The following is a 14,895-nucleotide window of genomic DNA, read 5'->3' on the forward strand; positions in this document are numbered from 1 at the left end:
ACTGATCTCCACCTGGGAAGGTGCTAAACATAAAGTTTCCAGGCAAAGTGAGCAACAAACGTTAAGGAAATAGCAAATATTAAGTGCCTGAGGTGGATGAGAGCATGGCGCTTTTCGTACACTGAGATGAATCTGATATAGCTGGGAACAGAGACAAAGGGAAAGGTTGAAGATTGAAAAGCTGTGTAGAAACTAAGTCATTTAAGGCCCTGTAAGCGAATGTGAGGATTTGAATTTTTCCTAAGAGTGTTGGGAAAGCACTGAACAGTTGTCTTCACTTGAGTTAAACAAATATCAGTGAGCATTTGATATTAGGTATTGTATTAGGCATGTGAGTAGTTGAGAAATGAGTAAGACTAAGTAAAAGATATTAGCTTTCCATTTTCTTAGTTCTTCAACTTAAAACTGATGTGCTTACCAAATAAACGTTTTACATTTTATTGGTAAAGCAGGCACAACGTTCACCCTTGGATCCAAGTTGCATCTAGGATCATGGACTAAGTAATCTGACTGAGGATCTCAGCCTCATGTGCCCCGGAGATCCATTGACCTTAGAGAGGAAAGGCAGGGCCTATTGTACCAAGTGTATCTGAGGACCCTACCAGCCTCAAAAAGCAGGCCAAGGTCTCCCTGCTTTATGAAGCTGAGAGAGTCACACAGTGGCCACTCGAAGGACCAGGGGCAGAAAGGCTCCTTCCTCATGACTTGACAGGGGCCCGTTAACTCCCTGGCTGGTGCACTGTGGGTCCTCAGACACAAAGATTTCTGAGTGTCCCCTTGTAAGGCAGCTTCTTAAAGGATGCCAGCAGGTGGGCAGTGAGTAAGCAAAAGGAAATAGCATCACACCTAAGCAGATCCCGCAGCCAGAGGGAAAGGAAGAAGCAGCAGCTATCGCAGAAGGCAAGACAGATGGCAACTGAAAAAAATAAAAAAAAATCAGCTGAAGTTGATTCAATTACATAAAGGAAAATATTATTTTTTATTTGAAAACTTTAAGTAGATTAATTAGAGGAGAGACACTTTGAGCCTCAGATTAGTAGGTCAGAAGATTAAGTTGAAGAAATCTCTCAAAATACATAATAAAAATGTGACGCAGACAAGAAAGATAGATACTACTACTGTCACTAAGAAGCGATTCAGAAGGAGAACAAAAAGCACATGCTCGAGAAAAACAGGGATAACATAAAATGATGAAACAAAAAATAGGAGAGAATATCTAATTTAAGAGGGAATTTAGTATATATCCATTGAAAAGACTCATCAATTTCCTGTCAAGATTAAGCAAAGCTAATACTTCTGTGAGACCTCTTTGTGCCAGGCATTATTGTAAGTGCTCTCTCTATACGTAAATTTATACATTTTCATACACACATATGCCTATACACGCATATAAACTCATTTGAACTTTTCAACAACTCTGTGAGGTAGATACTCTTAATATTCCCATTTTACAGGTGAGGAATCTGCGTCACAGGTAAGTTAATTTTCCCCAAGTCACAACCCTAATAAGTGACCAAGCCAGGTTATAAACACAAGCAACTGAGCTCCAAAGACCATGATTTTAGCTACAATGCTATACTACTTTTCAACATGAAAGAAAGATGGTTGTTGATATCCATAAATTCAGAAAAAATCCATCTGTGCACTGTTCACTGAAAGAAATATTTCAGTATGTAATCTAGCCAAAAGAAAAAATAACAGAGTCAGAAATATAAAAAGAAGAAGCATCAGTGAATAATAAATCTAGCAATATTAAGCTATGCCTAAATATTTAATGATAGAGTGACTAGAACTCTGTTTTACAGTGACAAATAAGAATCTTTGAAATAGAAGAGAAGTATAGCAAGGGCAAGAAAAAAAAATACCGTGAATAATCATTTGTTGCTAAAATTAGTAAGAATTGAAGGAGAGGAAAAATGAGTGAATTAAAAGTTCTGAAGGTATCAGCTGAGTGGCGGGGTATGGGTGGAATAAGGGAATAGGTAATACTGATGTTTTGTTTTCTTAAAATAAATAGGGCAAATGTATGATTTTAAATGTTGTAGAAAAATAAATTAGTTACTACTAATAAAAAAGTGTTCTGCAGGACATCCAAATTAACAAGGTTAAAAAGGAGAGCAAATGCTAAGTTAAAAAAAATCAACAAAAATCAGAAAAAGAAAGGGGAGAGTACAGTAAAATAGAACACTGTCAATGAGAAAGAAAAATCTGGCTTTTCCCCTTCAACCAGTTAGTATCTGGAGATATTTAAGAAGAAGCCAGATGGAGAAAAACTAATCACGGCACCACTTATTTATAGAGCTTTAAAGTATACAAAGTGGGTTCCCATGAATGATCTCATTTCATTCTTGAAGTAGCCCCTTGAGGTTGACATTGTTTTCATCCGTGCTTTAGATGAAGTGGCTTAACTAGGGTGATAGAGTGGTTTAGGGATAGAACTAGCACTGAATTCAATTATTTGAATAGCACTGAATTATTTCATTCAGTGAAATTTTGCTAAGAATTTATTGGACTTCACAGTTATGCACTGGGAACACAGAAATGAACAGAATGACACTCATTGGAATTCTGGCCATTGGTTGTTCATCACAGATTTTGAGTATTAATAGTCACCCCCTACCAAACATGGAACAGTCATCAGAGAATTAATCCAAAAATGATTTCCCCAAATCTGAAGCATGACTGCCATCTCTTTTGACATGTGGTGTTGCTTTTTCTAAAGGATGCAATACCTTAAAACTCTGTAGGATAGGAGGGTAAAGAGGTCAAACTGCTTAACTGAGAATGGCTGCCAGGAAACTCATCTGGCAGGTCTCATCTTTTTTATCTCCTTTACGGTGATCACCTGGACAGGCTGGTGCAAAGCGTGGTAATAGAGTTCAGGGAAACATTCATGGGGCATTGCCCCACATTTCTGTCCCCTTACCCTTCTCATTCACACAATTACTTAGAGTACTCATCACTGCTATTAGCTTTCCCAGTTGCTCTGTCTCTACCCTGTGTAGCCAAACGCTAAACTGTAGACATGGTCTGTAGGTGCCCACCAAGTGTTAATAAAATTCTTAAAGCCGCTGGGTGCGGTGGCTCATGCCTGTAATCCTAGCACTTTGGGAGGCTGAGGCAGGTGGATCACGAGGTCAGGAATTCAAGACCAGCCTGGTTAAGATGGTGAAACCCTGTCTCTACTAAAAATACAAAACTTAGCTGGATGTGGTGGCAGGTGCCTGTAATCCCAGCTACTCGGGAGACTGAGGCAGAAAATTGCTTGAACCTGGGAGGTGGAGGTTGCAGTGAGCCGAGATTGAGCCACTGCACTTCAGCCTGGGTAACAGGGCAAGACCCTGTCTCAAAAAAAAATTGCTAAAACCAAGTTGGGGGCTAAAGGGAGTGGGGAGGGTTTAGTGATATCTAGTAAGTAAATTTTTATCTGAAATAATATCTCTCCATAAAGTAAAAGCTGCTTGAGTTTTCAGGAAAGTGACAGTTTATTTATTGTTTAAAATACAAGGTATGGGTTGAGCAGGATGGCCTTGGGATCTAGCTGAGAAAATGTAATCAGATGCATTACACTAAGTGCTCATGGGTCATGATACTAACTATATATGAAACAATGAGCTCATGCTAGCAAGGACTGTGCCCTTCCTTACCTCCAAGGAATTTATACACTAAAGCAGGTACTAAACATATTTTCTAAATTTATAATGAAAGCCCCACTCATTTTTAGACGAAGAAGTGTTAAAACTGAGGGATAGAGAAAATTTTGAATACTCTTCTCTTATTTGTTCTCCTTTTCCAAAGTAATATCAATGCAGCTTCTTCTATGAAGTTAGAGCTACCCTGGATTTAAAACAGTATAGAAGTTTATTTCATATGCCTTCTATTGGCATTACATTTACTTATATTTTAAATACTTTGGGTACCACTTTAAGCCAGTTTTTCTCCTCTAATCTTTAAATGAGGACGAGATTATCTAGTGAATACTTTACTATACTCATGACACAAGTAATTATGTACTTAGTGTGTCTTTCTTATCAGACTGCATGATCCAGTGAGGGCAAAGTCTATGAATGTTTTGTCCACAGATACTTCTTCAGGACTTAGAACAGTCATTGGAACATAGTAGATACTCAGTAAATAAATGACCATTGACATATTACCTGCTTGACTTACTCAATAACTGTTGGTAAGATACTACCACTACTCATAACTGAAGAAAATTATCCATTTTTCTCAGTTAAAACGTCTAGCTTGTGATGATTACATAAAGCTTTAATTGTTGTTTATTTTTTTTATTTTGAAAAAATTAGAGAAAGTCTTGCTGTTTTGCTCAGGTTGGTCTCGAACTCCTGGCCTCAAGCAATCCTCCCACCTTGGCCTCTCAAAGTGCTAGGATTATACACATGAGCCACCATGCCCAGTCTTGTTTAAACTTGTCTGTTTTCAGATAATTTGACTTTTATCAGGAAACAATAAGATGGTTATTTTTAAATTGTTTTTACTGAATTCATTCAAAATAGCCAAATTTTGAATTATGAAGAGAATTTCAAGGAATTTTAAAGTAATTATCTAGCACATATTTATAAAATAACATGAAATCATCATGTATTTTGCTCTTTTTAAAATTTCTTAATAAAATCAGTAATAAATTCCTTATATAACAATTTAATACAATATAGAGGCTATAGATATAAAAATGTATTTGGTTCGTCATCCAACTATCCAAAGCATTCTATTGAATAAATGTTTAGGGAAAGGGAGATTCTTCATAGTACATAAAATTAGAAATGTGTTTGTACATTACAAACTGGACACTTGCCATTGTTAAAAGGTACAATTAAAAAGTTAACTGTAACTTTTAATTACTGTATTTTTTGTAATCTCCAACAATTAGTTATAATTTTCCCATTCTTCATTTAATTAAATTCAATTTTGAATATACTTGACCAGATCATACTTTAGTGACCAGTAATGATCCATGTTAAACCGTTAAATATTCTATGTTCAGTGACATTAACAGGAAATTCACATCATATTCTAGCTTTACTTGGAAGGAAGCTATGAGAATGAAAGCTTTAAAACAATTCCGAATAGCATCTGTTGAATGTGTCTGATATGTTCCAAATAGAAAGAACAACATGAATAATATGACACCAGAAGTCATCACAGAATTTTTCTTTCCTTTTCATTGGTGGGGGGAAGTAATCTTAAAATAATCTTCAAAAAATGATATTCTAAATTGCCGTAAGTATAAAGTGAGTTTGGCATGCTGAGGCTGTAGGTAATGATCTTGAATTTGTCTCCAATAAATGTGATTTCTGATGTAGAGAACTATTAATGCTTCAGATTGTTGCCAAACAAAATATGAAGAACCACTTACTCAGACACCTGATCTTTAGAATACAGCATCATTTGTAACAATTTTAACGCTAACTAAGTACACTTTGATGAGACAGCATTTAATAAAATGCTCATTAATTTCATCATTAGCAAGGGTATGCTAAGAAGTAAGCCAGTTTCTTATGTCACGCCCAATTAGCATCCCATGCTAGTAATCCCATTAGTATTGTTGAATTCACTAATGGAAAAACTAATGGGCATGCTACCAGGGCACATTAATTGGGCACGACACCAGTTCTGGTTTTAATTATTAAACTACGATAATGAAATGTGTGTTTGTAAAATATTAAAATGTTGAAATAGGGTTGAAGAAAATAAAAGAGTATGTAGACAAAACAGATACAAGGAAAGTCAGCCTACAAAAATACAAAGACTAGAACTTGCCAGATGGTCATGTTTCTAGCTGATGGAGTTGTCTGTAAAAGTTGGGATATTGTCCGTGTGAGAGGCAACCCACTCATACTCATGGGAAATTAAAAGCTTTTTTTTTTTTTTTTTTTTTTGCTTTGATAACATGAAATTCTGTATATCATACATGTTGTCAAGCGCTTTATGAGGCCGGACAGGAGCCAATTAAATGTGTAGCGTTGACGTGTTATATCACAGAAGCCATTTCAGAGAAAAATAAACAGAAATCATACTAAACATGATACGATTAACATTGTATGTTTTTCAGTATACATCTTCAACTTCATTACATCAATTATCTATTTTCTCTTTTTGAAAAAAACTGTATAGCAAAATTATTAGAGTTTGGTGAAATTTTCTGCTAATTAAATGTTTTAGTAATATTTTACCCAATCTTATTTTTTAATTTTTAAAGATTTTAATAGAATGAACTTTATTCTTGCTAAGTAAATCAACTTTATTAAGCAGAAAATTCATTCCCATTTAGAAGTTTTAGAGTAATTTCTGTTTTAGTTTTCTTTAATAGTAGTACTAGTAGCCGTTGGTGATAAAGTTGGGATATCTGTCACTTAGTCTTATTCTCTTAACACTGAAAATGTTACTATAGGTAACCAAGGCTACTATAACGTACTGGAAAAGTGTTTACTTTTCTTGAAAGTAGTGACATGGCAGGCATCTGTTCTATTTCTCTTTCTCAGTTTATTATTATTATTATTATTATTATTATTATTATTACCTCCTATTTGCTAAACTCTGTTCTTAATATCTGCCATTTCCTATGTCTTATCACTTAGGAACACATTTTTAACTATTATATGATTACCTTAGCCAGAACTATAAATATTGGATTTTGACTTCAAAGCATTGTGTATTATGTTTAACTCCACCCTTATGTTTAATGTATCATAACTGACTAGTTTTTAAGGTGAATGTCATTCCCGTTTCTTATTGATAGTTTTGTGAAGATAAGAATGACTTGTCTGACATCTCTCTATCTTCAGAACTCATTTTTAGTGGTATTTTATTAGTTTTAAATTCTTCTCTTCTTTTTCATATTTACACCATGAAAAGTAAAGTCTAAAATTTTAGAATAGAAAATTCTTTACCTTTCTGATGAATAGCTATATTCATCAGAAAATGCAAGTGGCTTTGTAAGAAATTCTTATTGCAAAGATGAGACCTTTACAGATCTGTGCACTGTGGTGCTCAGGGAAGTATTAATACATCACAGGGAAGCCAAAATGATGCTAGACATCAACTTTAATTTTGAATTCTGTTTGAAATGCATGCATGCTTGTATCAGGATCATAATTTTGAAACTTGTAAATTGGTTTATAACAAACATGTAAGTGTGTGTTTATGTGTAGATATGTGTATATAAACATGTATTTATTCATTCATTCCCCTAAGGGGTCACCAGTGGAAGTAACTACAACTAATGATCATGGTAAACAATATAGTGATGGAAAATGGCATGAAATAATTGCTATCAGGCATCAGGCTTTTGGCCAAATCACTCTTGATGGGATATATACGGGTAAGTAATTTTTGATATGTATAAATAGCCCTGTTGATACGTTGGTGTTGCCATACTTTTCTGTTGTTTATATTCCTACATCCTTATTTCACCATCATTTCTACTCAATTTCATCTATATTGCTGTTGAATTTGCCTTTGGGATGCTCCTAAAATGATGAAGTCTGGCAACCAGTTTTTCATCAATGAAGGTCTTCAGTTAAAAAAAAAAAAAAAAAAAAAAGGAAAGAAAAGAATGAAGTCACCTCTGTCTAAGTTACCTATGTCTTTTACAGTTTTCTACAATTTGCATGGACCTTTAGTTATGTTCTCTCATGTTACTTTTGACTTCCAAAAAGCAAGGAAAGTAGAGGAAAGCAGTTTTTGTCTGCATTTGGAGATGAGGAAACCAAGGCTGAGAAAAAAAGTGAATATATTTTCCTAACTTATACAGTTGACAGGAAGCATTCTTGGGACACACATCCTGTTTTTTTTCACATTTAAGTTTAGTTTTTGCTCCAGCCTACCCTATCTGCCACATTTATGTAATTATAACATGGTCACTGTACCTGTATAATAATGCAGGCTTTTATTAAATCATTGAGGAAATACACAATTTTAATCAGTACCTATTATGTTCCAGATATTGTTCTAGGCACTCTGGATACAAGGAGCAAAGAGAACACTGTAAAACTTACATTTTTGGGGAGAAATGGGGCAGCAAAATACAGAAAAAAAAATTTAAACAAATATCAAGTGGTGATAAATTCTGAGAATGAAAAAGCAAGATGAGAGGGAAAGTTGTGTGTGGGTGTATGTGCGGGTGTGTGTGGGTGTGTGTGTTAAGAAGCGTCTCTCTGATATAGACCAATAGAACAGAACAGAACCCTCAGAAATAATACCACACATCTACAACCATCTGATCTTTGACAAACCTGACAACAACAAGAAATGGGGAAAGAATTCCCTATTTAACAAATGGTGCTGGGAAAACTGGCTAGCCACATGTAGAAAGCTGAAACTGGATCCCTTCCTTACACCTTATACAAAAATTAATTCAAGATGGATTAAATAATTAAATGTTAGACCTAAAACCATAAAAACCCTAGAAGAAAACCTAGGCAATACCATTCAGGACATAGGCATGGGCAAGGACTTCATGACTAAAACATCAAAAGCAATGACAACAAAAGCCAAAGTTGACAAATGGGATCTAATTAAACTAAAGAACTTCTGCACAGCAAAAGAAACTACCGTCAGAGTCAACAAGCAACCTACAGAATGGGAGAAAATTTTTGCAAACTATTCATCTGACAAAGGGCTAATATTCAAAATCTACAAAGAACTCAAACAAATTTACAAGAAAAAAACAACCCCATCAAAAAGTGGACAAAGGATATGAATAGACACTCTCAAAAGAAGACATTCACACAGCCAACAGACACATGAAAAAATGCTCATCATCACTGGCCATCAGAGAAATGCAAATCAGAACCACAATGAGATACCATCTCACACCAGTTAGAATGGCAATCACTAAAAAGTCAGGAAACAACAGGTGCTGGAGAGGATGTGGAGAAATAGGAACATTTTTACACTGTTGGTGGGACTGTAGACTAGTTCAACCATTGTGGAAGACAGTGTGGCGATTCCTCAAGGATCTAGAACTAGAAAAACCATTTGACTCAGCCATCCCATTACTGGGTATATACCCAAAGGATTATAAATCATGCTGCTATAAAGACACATGCACAAATAGCAAAGACTTGGAACCAACCCAAATGTTCATCAAAGATAGACTGGATTAAGAAAATGTGGCACATATACACCATGGAATACTATGCAGCCATAAAAAGGAATGAGTTCATGTCCTTTGTAGGGACATGGATGAAGCTGGAAACCATCATTCTCAGCAAACTGTCTCAAGGACAAAAAACCAAACACCGCATGGTCTCACTCATAGGTGGGAACTGAACAATGAGAACACTTAGACACAGGAAGGGGAACATCACACACAGGGGCCTGTTGTGGAGTGGGGGGAGGGTGAGGGATAGCATTAGGAGATATACTTAATATAAATGACGAGTTGATGGATGCAGCACACCAACATGGCATATGTATACATAAGTAACAAACCTGCACATTGTGCACATGTACCCTAGAACTTAAAGTATAATTAAAAAAAAAAAAAAGAAAAAGTCTCTCTGATGAGGTGACATTTGAGCAGAGACCTGAAGGGACAAAGGGGCAAACCATGTAAATATCCAGGAAGAGGATGCTTTCAGTTGAGAGACCAGCAAGTATCAGGGCCCTGAGGTGAGAGCACACTATATGTGGCATGTCAAGGACCGACAAGAGGGCCAGTGTGGGAAAGAGGGTGTGAAAGGGCTAATGACAGGACATAAGGTCACAGAGGCCATTAGGGATTAGATCATATGGGACCTTGTGGACTTTTACTGTGAAAGAAGGAAACTGTTGAAGGATTTTGAGGGAAGAATGACATGATATGACTGCTTTCTTTAAAAGAATCACACTAGCTGATCTTTTGAGAATAAATTATACGGGGAATGAGGATGAAAGCATGGAGATCAGTTAATAGGCTTCTGCAATAACTCTGTATTAATTCAGACAAGAAATCATGGAGACCTGAACAAGGGTGATAATTGAAGATATAATAAGAAGTATTCAGATTCTGGTTATATTGTGAATGTCAAATTAACAGGATTTGATGATGAGATTGAGGCAGAATAGGGGTTGGTAAACTATCACCATGGTCTAAATCTAGCTCATGCCTGTTTTTATAATGTTTTATTGGAGCACAGCTACACCCATTCATTGATATATTATCTATGGCTGCTTGAGTCTGAATAGTCTACAAAGACACTATCTGGTCTTTGACAGAGTTTACTGGCCATTAATGTAGAGCAAGCCTGTTAGGTTTGGGTCTCAGGCAACTGGAAGAATGCAGCTGCCCAAACCAGGGAGTGCACGATTGTGGGAGAAGCAGGTTTGGAGAGAGACGTTCAAAGTTCAGTTGTTAACATGTTAAGGCTGAGATTTCTGAGACATCCACGAGGAGATATCAGGTAGGCTGATCAAGAAACAAGTCTGAGTTCTGAAATCAGAACTTCCAGCAAAGGATGGTATTGAAAGCCAAGGGAACAGATGTAAGTAGGGCTAATTGGAGTGGATTGGGCTCTGGAAAAACAAACACAAATAGCTTTGCCTCTCCTCTCAAAGAAGGTGGGCATTAGAAATATGAACAGGGATTTCCATTGTTATGCCACACAGTCAGAGACCCGGGTAACCCTGGACTTTGGCCCTGGTAGTTCATACTGGAACCCAGCCCACTACTCATCCCTCTAGAGTACTTAGGGGGTCCCTATGGGTAGAGAAAGGAAGAGGCCTGAGATGGAGGCGGTCTGGATCATTCCAACATCGTGATGCTGGGATGTTGAGGAAAAGCCAGTGAAGAAAAGTAATGAACAGGCAATGAGGAGAGAGGGGAACCAAGAGAGTGGTATCCCGAAGGCTGGCGAAGGATTTTATTATTTGATGAGTTAGTAAAAATAGAGTATCCTGGTGAAGGTGTGTTTCTCATCTCCTATTCTCTAGGTTCCTCTGCCATCCTGAATGGTAGTACTGTTATTGGAGAGAACACAGGAGTCTTTCTGGGAGGGTTGCCGCAAAGTTATACCATCCTCAGGAAGGATTCTGGTGAGTTTAGTAAGGTATATTATATGTTGTCATCCAAAATTAAAATAGAACCAGTTTACATCATTTTAAAGTAAGAATAAGTATTATGTTCTACTTCATGCTATATTTTCTATATTAAGGTGCCAAAAATTTCCTTTAGGTCTCTGTTTTTTTTTTTAAAGGAACCGTGTATTCCATATGGCTTGTATTTATATTGTTAGTACCCAGTTCTTGATATATAAAAGGAATTCATTAAAACTTTTGCTGTAATGAATTATAATACTTTCAGTCAAAGGTATGTTATTTTAGGACTTATGCATCGTTTTTTGTAAGATTTTAAATTGAATGTGAAATAACACAGAAATGGAAAACTACGAGCTTGATTTATACTCTAAATAGGGTGAAGAACATTCCCTGAATACTATGTCATAGGCACTAAACCAATCCCTAGATATTCATAGATGAATAAAATGTGGTCTTTATCACAAGAGAGGTCACAGGCGTATAAACAGGTAATTCCAACCTAATGCCGTAAGTGCTATAACTGAGCTATAGACAAAGTGATTCTCATATTTTTAGAACAAGAGCACAAGAACATATTCTAAAATGCAACTAATTAAAACGAACATGAATGGAATTAACCTTAGGTAGGAAAAAAAAAAAATCATCCTTCAAACGCAAATGCTAATAATTCTAGGATTGTTTCCCAATGTTTCCCAAGTTCTCATTAAGAATCACAGGGTGCCTTCCAAGTCTCTCCCAGGAAGTTAAAATATAACTGCATAAATATTACAAATAAGCTAGGACCCAGATAAGTATAATTTGTTCATGGATTGTAGTCTTCAGGGAATCATGATGAAGATCAAGAGGAATAGAAAGTGTTCATCAAATTTCGGAGAAGGGTATAATTGAATTCTCAAGGCTGATTATCGTTACCTCCTCAGAAATGTCTCTAGATTAGACAGGGTTTTCATTCAACTACTTGAGACTGATAGAGAAGTCCCTCTAGCGCGCGTGCACACACACACACATACACACACACACACACACACACACCCTTTGTTTTTTGCCCTTCTGGGAAATAGTATTTTCAGGTACTAGAAGGAGAGAATACCCTGATACTAAGTACCCTTCCTGTAAAGGACACATCTCCATTATGAATGAACAATTTTACTTTGTCTATGTAAATTGGCCTTATAAAAACTCTCATAAACTCAAAGCTGAAAACTAAGCTTTGCCTTCATAGGAAAGGAGGTGGCTATGTGAAATTCGACTTCAGTGTGCCTTCTCCTCCTCTTGATTTTTTTCTTGCTTTTTCTCTAAATCACTCATTTGCACATTTTCTGTCTCAACCTTCTGTTATCACCCTATTCACTGTATTTATGAACCCCACATTTACCTGGTCTGGAGAGTTCCACATTCAACGTCAACACTATATACATTTCCAAAAAATGAAACCAAATTATTGATTTACTTCAGTAACAGACTGGTTCATAGATGAGGAATCTAAACTACAAACCACGTATTAAATAGAAACATTCGCTTCAAATCTAACTTTTAAAGTCGTAGTACTTTATCTTTGAGGCTAGTGACAGATGAATTTTCTGTGTTAGTTGAAAAGGCAATATTCTTGCTACTGCAAAACCAAGGTTTCTGCATAAACATCTGTTTCTGCAGATATGATGGGTTTGAACCAGTGCTAAACATTATAATTGCTATCATTTACTATAGCTGATGGTGTGGTGTTTACATGAATCATTAAGAGGCTTGCAGTAAATAGGTGGTGAGAGCTAGTGCCTATTTCTTTGATTTTAATGGCACATAAAATTAATTGCTTGAAAAGAATCTTTCGAAATACATATTTCTTGATATCTATAAACTCCTGCAGAGATAATCCAAAAGGGTTTTGTGGGCTGTCTCAAGGATGTACATTTCATGAAGAATTACAATCCGTCGGCTATTTGGGAACCTCTGGATTGGCAGAATTCTGAAGAACAAATCAACGTGTATAACAGCTGGGAGGGATGCCCCGCTTCATTAAATGAAGGAGCTCAGTTCCTAGGAGCAGGTAATGCTCTAAAAAAGACATGAGTGTTCACTTAAAATCTATGTTCTATCCTTTGTATAATTTAATCTCTCCTGTTTGATTAACTTGACCTCATACGAACCTAGTATCACAGAAATACCTAGTTATTCCAATGGTGCACACAAATATATTCTTGATGCCTGAATATGCAATATAAATTATAAGCCTCATAAGTATACATCCATGTATCATATCTCTGGTAGCCCATGCAGTTCTTGATTTACATATGTTAGCATCACCAATGTCCATTTGCAAGTCAATTGTTTGGAAACTAGAATACAGTTAGAGATGTGTACTTAGAATGCACTCAGAAAGATGTTTCAAAGAGTTTTGTTTACTAGGTTAATCCACAAATACCTATTTATCTCATTATATAGAAGAACAATGTTCTTAAGAGTTAATTCTCGGCTAAGTAACGGGTTAAGTAGGTCATTGAGAGAGAACTGGAGACTAGAACCACTATCCCTGCCATTGCTCAAAAGGCTACAATGAAAGGCGAGGTGTAAGTGTCTGTAGCTTAGCCCTGACACACACACTGAGTCTCTGCCTGATCAGAGCAGAGACTTCCACCCAGGGGAAGGGGAGAGGGATGATGGTGGCTTGGAATACCCGGCTTATTCATCAAATAAAAGCCCATCTCTGCCTCCTACATTTATAGCTAAGTTGGTTGGTTATTAAGTTGCTTAAACTGCCTTTAGCACAAAAAGACGTATGATATTAATAATATAATCTGCACATTTTTTATTGTTCTGTTTTCATCAAGGTCATTCTGAGTTTCTTTTAGTCAATGCAAACTACTTATTTTTAATACTTAACCTAAAACAGTAATAATCATACATGATACAGACAACACATGACTGAGAGAGCAAATTTCTTCCTCTTTAGAAAGTATAATATCAGAGCAAATTTCTTCCTCTTAAAAAGTATAATATCTATCAAAGTCTTTCTTAATATATCTAGGTCTTTCTGTCACTTCTGTACAATTAAAAAAGGGATTTCTTAACATTGATTTGCATCTTCTTTTGTGAGATTTACTCAGTGGCAGAATGTGTCCTAGAGTTTCTTATCACCCTTACAATGCTGACAATATTGTACTACACATGCTAACATGTATATGTTTTTATCTTTAAAGGGTTCCTGGAACTTCATCCGTATATGTTTCATGGTGGAATGAACTTTGAGATTTCCTTTAAGTTCAGAACTGACCAATTAAATGGATTGCTTCTTTTCGTTTATAATAAAGATGGACCTGATTTTCTTGCTGTATGTAAATTACTTTGATTAAAATTACTTTAAAATACTAGATCCAACTATAAAATAAATAAACCAAGTGTTGGCAGGCATTACACTTAATTGGGGTTTCTTTACAAATTCACATTTGTTTTCTTTTTTTTTTTCCCCAAAGTCATTTTTAGTATGGAAGTCCTGTGAAATATTTTGTATTTTATTATCCTAGTAATTTTTTAAAATGATAATTGTAACAATTATCATTTTAAGAAAACAGATTAGTTGTAAGGAATTAAGAAAATACAATTTAGTATCTTAAGATATGAAAAACACTATTTCCCTCATTATCTTTTGATATGAGTTTCAAAAGGATATATATTATATATTTTTCATATGACATATAGATAATCAAATATAATAATACAGTGAACACTCCTGAATCTACCACCACACCTGATAACTAAATATTATTATTTTTGGTCTATCTGTAAAGTCTTTCCTATCGTGTTTCCATCTTCTTTTAGATGTCATATGTAATCAGAATTTTGTGTTTGTTATTCCCATGC

The 14,895-nt window shown here is 35.7% G+C and overlaps 1 protein-coding gene and 1 long non-coding RNA gene across 2 annotated transcripts in view; one reads left to right on the forward strand and one right to left on the reverse strand.

Annotated features, from left to right (window-relative positions):
• The window catches only part of USH2A (Usher syndrome 2A (autosomal recessive, mild)), an 813,932-nt gene that overhangs the window by 340,147 nt on the left and 458,890 nt on the right, over window positions 1–14,895 (forward strand). Inside the window, exons 22-25 of the mRNA XM_011987398.1 lie at window positions 7,216–7,342; window positions 10,936–11,037; window positions 12,905–13,084; window positions 14,235–14,365. Of these exons, the coding sequence (XP_011842788.1) occupies window positions 7,216–7,342; window positions 10,936–11,037; window positions 12,905–13,084; window positions 14,235–14,365 (540 nt within the window). The remainder of the gene's footprint in view (window positions 1–7,215; window positions 7,343–10,935; window positions 11,038–12,904; window positions 13,085–14,234; window positions 14,366–14,895) is intronic.
• LOC105544792 overlaps window positions 10,836–14,895 on the reverse strand; it is a 16,587-nt gene continuing 12,527 nt past the window's right edge. Inside the window, exon 2 of the long non-coding RNA XR_001006820.1 lies at window positions 10,836–11,034. This is a non-coding gene — a long non-coding RNA (uncharacterized LOC105544792). The remainder of the gene's footprint in view (window positions 11,035–14,895) is intronic.

The sequence above is a fragment of the Mandrillus leucophaeus genome, unplaced genomic scaffold (genome assembly GCF_000951045.1).
Source record: "Mandrillus leucophaeus isolate KB7577 unplaced genomic scaffold, Mleu.le_1.0 Scaffold309, whole genome shotgun sequence".
NCBI classification, from domain to species: Eukaryota; Metazoa; Chordata; class Mammalia; order Primates; family Cercopithecidae; genus Mandrillus; species Mandrillus leucophaeus.